The sequence below is a fragment of the Lycium ferocissimum genome, unplaced genomic scaffold (genome assembly GCF_029784015.1).
Source record: "Lycium ferocissimum isolate CSIRO_LF1 unplaced genomic scaffold, AGI_CSIRO_Lferr_CH_V1 ctg6687, whole genome shotgun sequence".
Classification (NCBI taxonomy): Eukaryota; Viridiplantae; Streptophyta; class Magnoliopsida; order Solanales; family Solanaceae; genus Lycium; species Lycium ferocissimum.
Window position 1 is genome coordinate 65448 of NW_026726459.1, and position 11345 is coordinate 76792.

Sequence of the window (11345 nt, forward strand, 5' to 3'; positions counted from 1 at the left end):
CCCGTAAACGCCTTTTAAAACACTGCTGATTATGTCATGTCAATGCAAAATTATAATAATTCAATAGATAATCTAGACGCGGAGAAAATAATTTAAGACTGGCAAATTTTTTTCTATAAAATGTTCTTTTTTTGTTAAATGCAATAATTTTCTTTCTTAAAAATTTCAATAACCAAATTCTTCTTTAGATTATTCTTATCTATTCATTTACTTGCCATAATTATTTTAAATTGATTTTTTCCATATAAGTGTGATGTATCCTCTATATAAATCGAGAAGTCAAGACCTTTTTTACCAGGTATTGATTTATGTTTTTGCGGATTGATTCTTCTCTATTAAGATGCATCATGGTAATTTTTCGGTTCGCTCTCTTCCTCAATTTCATCACTTATGAGAAATGTTTTGAGCAATCATAACAAATTTTTGTCTTTTTTAATGTTTCGTATAAGATACATGACCAATTCCAATTTTTGTTAATGGCATACACTTCTAAATAAACACATATCATAAAAAACAATCTACATGTGTGTGGTTTCAATCTAGCTTTATAGTCAGGGGCGGAGCCAAGTGTAACCGAGGGGGTTCATCCGAACCCCCTCGGCAGAAAATTACAGTGTATATTGAAGGTTAAAATTATTTTTTTATGTATATATGGTAGGTGTTGAACCCCCTTGGCTTCTTCGTATATTTACCTCTTCATATTTTTGAACCCCCTTACTGAAAATTCTGGCTCCGCCACTGTTTATAGTCCTATGGTACTTTCTGTTGTAATTTTCTTTTTTTCTGCTGAAGCTCCTCTGTTCTTTTCATTTAATTCCCTTTTTTTCTTATTGAAATGAAATTCATTTGTCATTAAAGATGTTTTAGATCTATAATTTGGAGATATTTATTTTCCCTCTTTTAATTTTTCTATAAGTGAGTTTTGATCTTTTCTTATTCTTATCTTCTTTTTTGGATACAGCATTTCCGGCGGAAATCTGGAGAGGTATAGATGAAAGAAGAAAAAGAAAAAGAATATAAAAGAAAAAATGAGAAGAAAACAGAAAAAAAGTAAAAATATATACTATTTAATAAACACTGCTATAAAAATAAAATTTTAATATATTTTCTATTGCTCATTCTTTCAAAGAGATTGAAACACACATGCCCTGTTACGCAAGCGCTTAAGGGTAATTAATTCTATTCCGAAATAGTTTAGGGGGTAGTAGGACCCCCTCAAAGATAAGGTATATAGTTACAAATACAACATTATTTTGGGGAAGGATTTTCCTTATGGAATTGAAGAAACTCTTCCTAACTTTGACCATGGCAAGAAAGAATTGAGCATGCGAAATACATGAGTAGCTCCTGTTCATGTAGGGGCGAATAAAATGGATACATTAGGATATGTTATTGTGAATATGGAAGACCAAATTTCAAGGGATATCTTGAGATTTTTTTTTTTTTTTGGAAGCCCAGGATAACCCGCAGCCGCTACAACCTTTGCCACAGTCTCTGCCCTTCGGGTGAGCACTCTGTGGTGAGCACTTTGTGCGCACTAGGTAAATTCCCCACTGTGTAATAGCCTCCAAACCACACAGGGAATGTAAACCGCACTAGGCAAGCCCTATGCGACAGGCTCGACTCAGAAGGCATTGAGGAGGGATCGATCCCAGGTCATCCTTGTGGATAACCACCCTCCAAACCAACTGAGCCATCCCGAAGGACATATCTTGAGAAATTCATCACGTGATAATGATGAAAATTTAGTTGGGCACCCGGCTCATTGATGAGATTAAAATGAAGACCTCATCCTTACCAATCTTGAAAAGTCAGGCATTGCTTCAACGAAGCAAATAAGCAGGCTGATACATTAGCTAATTATGGAGCTAACAGTTAGTGCTGGCAAAACGGTTAACAAAACAAGTAATCATTCAATCCGATCCCATTAAATATGGTTTGGATAATTGACCATTTAAAAACGGGTCACATATGGATATCATCTACATTATCCACTAAAAAAGATTTCCATATGGATAACATGGATATCTAATTATCACTATCCATTTGTTTGTTTATAATTTTTCATGAATTCTTGCTTTCTAAGAGTCTAAACTTATTTTGATTTTGTAGAAATGTAGATAAAGGATAGAGTAAGCTTAGTTGTACACAGTGCTGTTTTTGTTGTACCAGATCAAGTAGAAGTTAGTTAGTTAATGAGCTGTACAAATAACTGAATTAGGGATAAGTTTGTTAGATTAGATATTTTTATATATACAGCTGTAATCTTCAGATTGGAATTGAGTTAGTTAATTCTTTTTTCCCATTCTCTCTCTTCTCTCTAACTGACTCCTCTCTCTTCCTTCTTCCATTGATGAACCTCCATTGTAGGTTCTTAAGCTTCCATGGCTGAATTCGAGCTGCTTTTAACATGGTATCAAAGCTGAGTTCACAACGATCCACAGGAAGCTGCTAAGTAAGATCGATTCAGTGTTAATTTCCTTTTTTCTTCTTTTTCTATTGATTGTGCGAAAATCTGTGTGCAATCGAGTTCTGTGTGCAATCGAGTTTTCTATTCATTGTTCGATTGCGATTTCCTTCTAGATTTCGTTTAGATTGAAGTTGAATTGTTGATTAATTCACTTGAACAAACTGAAATGGCACCAGAAACTCCCATTAATGTAGTTAACTTGAATGCAACTGCGTCTGCATCTATTAACAGTCAAGTGCTTGATTGTAATGACCCGCTGTATGTTCATCCATCTGATACACCTGGAGTTACACTTGTTCCTCAATTGCTTATAGGATCTGAGAACTACTCCGAATGGAGTAGATCTATGAAATTGTCATTACTTGTGAAGAACAAAATAGGTTTTATTGATGGCAGTTGTAAGAGGGAAGATTACGAAAATGATGCCTTTCGAACACATCAGTGGGATAGGTGCAATGCTATTGTTCAACAATGGATTATGAATTCAGTAGCACATGAATTGAGGAAAGGAATTGTTTATTCCTCAAGTGCTCAGAGGATTTGGAGTGTCCTAAAGGATAGATTTGACAAGGTTAATGCTAGCAAGGTGTATCACTTGAACAGAGAAGTTAGTAGTCTATCACAAGGAACATCTAGTGTAGCAGTTTACTTCACCAGATTATGTGATTTGTGGGCTGAGTTTGAGTCAGTCATACCATTCCCAGGGTGTGATTGTCCTAAGTCTAGGGCATTTGTTGAGTTCCTACACCAGCAGAAATTGATGAAGTTCCTGATGGGCCTAAATGATACATATGCTCATCAGAGAAGTCACATTCTAATGATGGATCCAGTTCCTAGTCTGGACCAAACTTACTCCATGCTCATTCAAGAGGAGAATCAGAGAATTCATGGAGCATCTAGTTCACATTCAGGGGTGCTAGGGCAAGCACCATTGGAGAATGATAGTAGTGGTCCAATAACTGCAAATGCATCCCACATAAGGGGAAAGAGGTTCACAAATGCACATCTGATTTGTGACCATTGTAAGATGAAGGGACACACAAGGGATAGTTGTTACAAACTGGTTGGTTATCCATCTCATTTCAAGTTCAACAATAGGAAGAAGAGTGCATATGAAAATGCTACTACCATGCTCCAATGCCTACATGAGCTCAGGAAGTGTTGCTCCTATGGTTCATAATGCCAACATGACCTCAAGTGTAGAAGTCCAGAACACAGATGGTACCACTGCTCCTGCCCTTACTCCTGTCTTTACAAATGAGCAATATGATCAGATTGTGAGAATGCTAAAAATGTTGTGCAAAGGAAAAGGTCCAGCAGATCCCTCAGCTCAGTCAGCAGCTATGGCCAACATGACAGGTAAATCCATCCTTGAACAAATCCATTGGATAATAGATACTGGGGCTTCTAATCATATGGCTGCTTCCTTGAAACTTTTATCATCTCCTGTTCCTGTTACTGGCCACACAACAGTCCAACTCCCAAATGGTGATAGTACTAAGATTACACACATTGGTTCTTGTCCTATATTCCCTAATCAATCCCTTAAAAATGTGCTCTATGTCCCTGAATTCAAATTTAATTTGTTGTCTGTTTCAAAGTACACTAGAGATCTGAACTGTTCTGTTACTTTCTATCCTGATTTTTGCCTATTTCAGGACCTCTACAGTGGCATGGTGAAGGGGATTGGTAAGCACAAGGGTGGACTTTACATCCTCAATCCTTCCACACCTGCTGCTGCTTCCACTCCTCAGTGCCTTTCTTCTACAGTTCAGACACAGTTCCGTACCCAACATTCTATGGCATCAAAGACTTGGCCATGCCCCTTTCACCACCTTGCAGAAAATCCCAACTATAAGAAATTTGTTTACTAGTTCAAAGTCTTGTATTTGTCATGTATGCCCATTAGCTAAACAAACCAGATTCCTTTCCCATTAGTACCACAAAATGTTAGGCCTTTGATCTTGTTCATATGGATGTGTGGGGTCCATATAGGGTAAGTACTTATAATGGCCATAGATACTTTCTCACCCTTGTAGATGACTATTCTCGAATAACATGGACTTTCCTTTTGAGATTGAAAAGTGATGTATATGTTGTCTTGCAAGACTTTATTCAACTTGTTGCCACACAGTTTGGTACTTCTATTAAAGTTCTTAGATCTGATAATGGTTTTGAGTTCCTGAATGCTCTTTGTCTTAACCTGTTTAAATCTAAAGGAATTGTTCATCAAAGTAGTTGTGTCCACACTCCACAACAAAATGGAGTTGTGGAAAGGAAACATAGACACCTCCTTGAGGTCAGTAGAGCTTTAAGATTCCAAGCTCATATTCCTCTCAAATTCTGGGGGGAGTGTCTCCTCACTGCATCCTACATTATTAATAAATTACCTAGCCCTATTCTCCATGGAAAATCTCCATATGAGTTGTTTCACTCTAAACCACCCTCTATTGATCACATCAAAGTTCTAGGTTGCCTTTGTTATGCCACTAAGCCCAATTTTTCTAACAAATTTTCCTCTAAATCCATTCCTGGTGTTTTCATGGGTTATCCATCCACAACAAAGGGCTATAAGGTCTATGATATTGCTACTGCTAAACTGTTTGTTAGTAGGGATGTGTCTTTCAGGGAAAACATTTTTCCCTTCACCTTCCCTAAGTCTCATTTCCTCTATTCTTCGATTTCCAACATCAACTCAGTTTTTTGCTGATTTTCCACCTGCTCCTCCTCTCCCTCCTCCTTCCTCCTCCCTTCCTGTCTCACCACCTGTTCCTTCTTCTCTTTCTCCCTCTTCTTCATCCTCACATCTTCTGCCGTGTCTTCTCCCTTTCTTTCTCGCACCCTCTCCCACTCATCCTCCTAAGGTCGTGCGGACCCACTGACCTCTTATTTGGTTGACTGATTATGCTCATCCACCACTTCCTTCCTCTTCTCCTCACTCTATTGCCCTCTGTCTCTTATTCTCACCTTCCCCCTAAATATCAATGCTTTCTAGCCTCTTTCTCTTCTGACACTGAACCTTCCACCTATTCTCAAGCCATTAAAGATGATAGATGGATCAAGGCTATGCAGCTTGAGATTGAGGCCCTTGAGCAGAATCATACTTGGGAGGTTGTAGATTTACCTCCTGGTCACACTCCCATTGGGTGTAAGTGGGTTTTCAAGATTAAATACCATGCTGATGGTTCAGTTGAGAGGTTCAAAGCCAGGCTTGTGGCTAAGGGATACACTCAGCAGGAGGGTCTTGACTTTCATGACACTTTTTCTCCGGTTGCTAAGCTTACTCGTAGAGCCGTTATTGCCTCGCTTTGCCCTTAAGCTAATCGGCCTATTTACCAAATGGATGTTCACAATGCCTTTCTCAATGGTGATCTTGAGGAAGAAGTCTATATGTCTCTACCTCGGGGGTTTTAGTAGCCAAGGGGGACTAAGGTATGTAGGCTACTAAAATCTCTCTATGGGATCGAAGCAAAGCTTCCGGACAATGGAACCTCAAGCTTACTCGAGCCCTCCTTTCTTCACGGTTTTCAACAAAGTAAGCATGACTACTCTATTCACTAGAGAATCCACAACAAGTTTGTACTTATACTTGTGTATGTAGATGATCTACGGTCACAGGAAATGACTCGATAGAAATTCAGAATTCCAAAGAAGCACTGCACAAAAAATTCAAACTTAAGGATTTAGGTGAACTGAGGTATTTCTTGGGGATAGAGTTTGCTAGATCAAAAGGAGGGCATACTAATGTCACAGAGAAAATATGCCCTTGAAATGATTTCTGAAGTTGGCCTATCAGGTTCCAAACATAAGGAGACACCCATGGAACAAAACCTCAAACTTACCAGTCTTGCATTTGATGAGATTGTGAAAGCCAAGGCCACAGATGTAGTGTTAGAAGACCAAAGGCAACTTCAAGATGATGCATTGGAAGACAGGGGGAGTTACCAAAAACTTGTTGGGAAACTTCTATATCTTACAATTACCAGACCTGACATCTCATACGCAGTACAATGTCTAAGTCAATTCATGCATGCACCTAAGAAATCTCACTATGAAGCAGCCTTGCACCTAGTCAAATATATAAAGAAGCAACCAGGACTTGGTCTGCTAATGTCAAGCAGTAGTGGAGAATATGTGCAGGCCTTTTGTGACTCAGACTGGGCAGCCTGCCCAATGTCAAGGAAATCTGTCACTGGATATTGTATCAAGTTGGGATCATCTCTAATTTCCTGGAAAGCTAAGAAACAAAACACCATATCTAGAAGCTCAGCTGAAGCTGAGTATAGAAGCATGGCACAAACTGTAGCTGAATTAGTGTGGTTGACTGGGCTGTTGAAAGAAATACAGGTGCATTTGACATTGCCTATTGATCTGTTTTGTGACAACAAGGCAGCACTACAAATTGCCTCCAATCCCATGTATCACGAGAGGACCAAACACATCGAAATTGATTGTCACTTCATAAGGGAAAGACTACAAGAAGGCCTCATCAAAACAAGTTATATCTCAACACAGAACCAGCCTGCAGACTTGTTCACCAAAGCATTAAGTCATCAGCAGCATGGCTACCTACTTGGCAAGTTAGGAATGAAAAACATATTTCATTCTCAACTTGAGGGGGAGTGTAGAAATGTAGATAAAGGATAGAGTAAGCTTAGTTGTACACAGTCTTTGTTTTTGTTGTACCAGATCAAGTAGAAGCTGTACAAATAACTGAATTAGGGATAAGTTTGTTAGATTAGATATTTTTATATATACAGCTGTAATCTTCAGATTGGAATTGAGTTAGTTAATTCTTTTTCCCATTCTCTCTCTTCTCTCTAACTGACTCCTCTCTCTTCCTTCTTCCATTGATGAACCTCCATTGTAGGTTCTTAAGCTTCCATGGCTGAATTCGAGCTGCTTTTAACAGATTTTTAGCTTATGTTCTCACTTGATTATTCTTGAAATTCATTTTTTATCCGTATTAAAAAATGAACGGGTGAAATATTTTATTCATTTTTATTTAACCCCTTTTTTTGACACGGCCATGTCCAATCCGACCGTCCATTTGCCACTCATACTGACAGTAGTACCACTACTTGTTTCTATAACAGTAGACTGCCAGTTGAAGCAAGAGGACATCTCATTATGGACAAGAGAACCAAGTTTCAAGATTTAGAATTAGGCAATCAGAAAATAACTACTTTTCCCCGTCATGATAACCCCAGCACTCTTGAGGTAAAAATTTATCCACACAGAGTATTTATATCAAATTAATAGATGCATGACATATATTTGAATATATATAATTATCACTTAACTATGATTAGTTAATGTATATATTCACTTTATTAAATCACTGAACTATGATAAATTACATTGATTTGATGTAAACACCGGCGTGAAAAAGTATTTACCAACTCTTGATTATCTATACCATATTCTTGTCCTTAATTAGGAAATGGAATTAATGCTAGCTCATGTAGGACAGCCCCAAGTTTTTTGAACTCAGAACCAAAAGGCTAACCAATTGTAATGATTTGGACTCTACCAAAATTCATTTGTATTTTGAGGATGTCATAAGGTTTTATGTTTTCCTTCTTTTTGTATTTACCTTTTGAATTTTAACATACAAGGTAGGTCCGGCCAAAACTCCATCACCCCAAGGGGGTTTTTGCTATTAAAAAGAAAAAGGGTCTCACAGTAAAAATTTACTCACATTTAGTGTTTATAACAAATTAATAAATGCAAGATATGTATCTTTTATACGCACAATTATCATTCAATCATGACTAAGTGATACGCATTTTAATTTTATTATTTGACAGCTAAAATTAAATATGCTTAATTTGATATAAACACGAATATGAGTAAACTATTACCAAAGGGGTCACTATGGGTGCGGATATTTGGGCGATGATCAACTGATGGGGTCATTGTCAAATCCAGGGAAATTGGAAAAACATGCATGATATCAAAGTCCTAGGGTTGGATTCATTGTACGAGAGATATAAAATAGATTTCTTTTTGCTAGTGTCCGCAATAATCATCGGGTATCACAAAAATCAACAACTTTGACATTATTATATGTTCGTTAAGAAGCAGCCACAACAGGGGATTTTTGTAATTATTATTATTATTATTATTATTATTATTATTACTACTACTACTACTATTATCTCTGTCTTATTATTTTATGCGACACACTTTCTTTTCTAATTTGTTAAATAAATAACACATTTTCATATTTAAAAATAATTTAATATCTCAGTTTATCCTTAATGATATGAAATCTTAGTATGCATTAGACAAGTATATGGTATAGGAATTACTTTTATTTGACGGATACTAGATTAGAAAAAAATATATAAACAATGATAATGTCCACTGACCCTGCATTTCGTTAGATGGTGCATATTAATTAATAATATTAGTATCTTTTCAACCAAGAAAATATGTTCGATAGATCTATGCATATAAGGACAATAGCATTATTCTGTTGCTGAATTAATAATTCTACTAACTTTGGCTTCAGGGGTAATATTTTTGTAAGATGTAATTATATTAAACCCACCAAAAACTACAAATGATTGCATAAAAATAAAAGAGAGTTCACCTTAAAGAGAAAAGAAATGGGTTATCCTTATTTTATTTGTAGTTCTTAATTTTCATTTTTTTTCTTTTCCGTTATTCTGTATTGTTTATATATATTTTGATCGACTTTAATAAAGTAGTTTTTTAGTTTGATAGAATTGAAAACATGAATCCAAGTGATAATAATAAAATAGGGTACGTACACAGTTTAATTAGTAGATCAAATTGCAAACAAAATAAAACTAAACACGTTAGGTAGAATTATATATTATCATATCGTTATGCTATACGTCTTTATCCAAATCACAACAGAACTGTGTTACATGAAAACTTAGGAGTATTAGGTATATATATGTAATTCCTTTTCTCAGATTTGACGTGATGTTTTCAATTTATTTTTTTATTTAGAAAATTCTTTTTTAATGCGTTCGCATTAAGTCTTGTCCTACAAAATATGAAAGACAATAAAGTCGACATGTTTATCTTTTGAGTTGATTCCAAAAGAAATTCAGAATATTTTTAGAAAGACTGAGTTCTTAAAATTCAGTCTTTCAGACGATAATATTTATATTTACTATCATGGAAAGTATAAATCATGCTTTATCAACTTGGATTTGAATGGATAAACTTTCTTGTATGCAGTGGGAAATATAATTCACTTTTCAAAAGGAATTACCAATATTGATAACGGATTAGTCTGAATTAATTAATAAAAAAGTCGAAAAGTGGAATAAACACACTGGTAAAGTACATATTAATGATAAAATGGATTCTTTTTCTTAAATTCTATTTTATAAAAGGGAACAGTAAAACTTTGAAACCACATCTAATATCTGAAAAAAAATACCATTAATTTATAAACTTTAGTAGTATGATCGCGATGCTTTAATATGTCGTTGGGACAAAGCTAAAATACCACAATGGTAGATGACACATATCAAGATAATCAATTAAAACACGAGCAACTTAGCATTATTTGAGGACTTAACAGTTAATACTGTAAATCAGGTTTTCCCTCTAGCCACTGGTTATGGTTATAGAGATTAAATTGTATGCTCAGAAAGAAAATAAAATGTATTTATATAATACCACCATTGATACTATAACTAGTTAACAAGGCGAGATATTTCCTTTTATAAATTTAATTATAAAAATCATTATATTAAAATAAGAATAAATATACAAAATATAAGCCATGTACCGTACCGTACCTATATCTTGGTCCCAGCAAATTGAGAGAAGATACGAACTAAAATTTATAAATTAAATATCTAAGGATAAAAATACATAAGGAAAAAAATAAAACATGCATTAACGAGCAGTCCTTATAATTGGATGGAATTTTTTTTATGTAACGTCCCTTTTCTATTTAATTTTTGTTAGAAAATAATACTATTAGCCATTGAAAATTATCGTAGTATTTATTAATGACAGTAAATAGAAGTAACTGTTATCATGATTTGAGGTCTTTGGTATCATTACTTAATTTCATTTCATAAATTATGAAAATAACAACTATTTTGTAACTGTTCAATAACTTGCCCTTTATTTCAAACATGGTAAATGTTCGATTACTTCTCGCTTTTATGCTTAACTTATCATCAATGTTTGCCTTTTTAAATAACTATCAGCAAAACATAATCAAGAAAACTAAGATCTTTACTAAATAAGTATATCAGTATTGATAGTTTGTTGTGCGTACAATGATGATTCTTCACGATTAAAGTCGCTTCAATGTATAGTTACTTTTATTCACATGTATTGGACTTACATGAACTCTTCTAGATGTACAATTGTATGCCATGATAGTGAAGTACAACCATAAAAGTAAAAAATTGTAGAAAATAGATAAATATGAATCATGGCCTAAGAGAGGTGTCGTCTCACCTCTTCAATGCCTAGCTTTAATATATATGTATATAGATCCTTCAGTTGGTGATGGACCGGGTTCTCTGTTGGCTAATCATAGCTATAGTATTCACATGTTTGCTTGTTGCTCCCAAACGCACACGCAAGTATACGCGATCGTATAAGTAATATAGACTGTTAAATCCAGATATCGATCCCACAGAGCCTTAGATTCTACTTTTAAACTAATTGAAATTCGAATGAAACTATTCAAGAAAGTGAAAATCAAGATGTTTGCTGTACTAAACTAAAACTGAAAAGTAAACAATTTGTGATGGGTGTTTTTGTGGTAGAATATTTCGACAATGATTGTAAGGTTTATCAGATGAGAGAAAGTTCTAGGGTCATGGCTTTTGACAATCCAGTTGATCTTAAGACAATTCCACCTATC

The 11345-nt window shown here is 35.2% G+C and overlaps 1 protein-coding gene across 1 annotated transcript; it reads left to right on the plus strand.

Moving 5' to 3' along the window:
* The first annotated feature begins 2251 nt into the window (after window positions 1–2251).
* Window positions 2252–4471, plus strand: LOC132045437 (uncharacterized). The gene is made up of 2 exons (XM_059436017.1): window positions 2252–3829; window positions 4129–4471. The coding sequence occupies exon 1, from the start codon at window positions 2637–2639 to the stop codon at window positions 3648–3650; it is 1014 nt and encodes a 337-aa protein (XP_059292000.1). The 5' UTR covers window positions 2252–2636; the 3' UTR covers window positions 3651–3829; window positions 4129–4471.
* Window positions 4472–11345: the final 6874 nt, after the last annotated feature.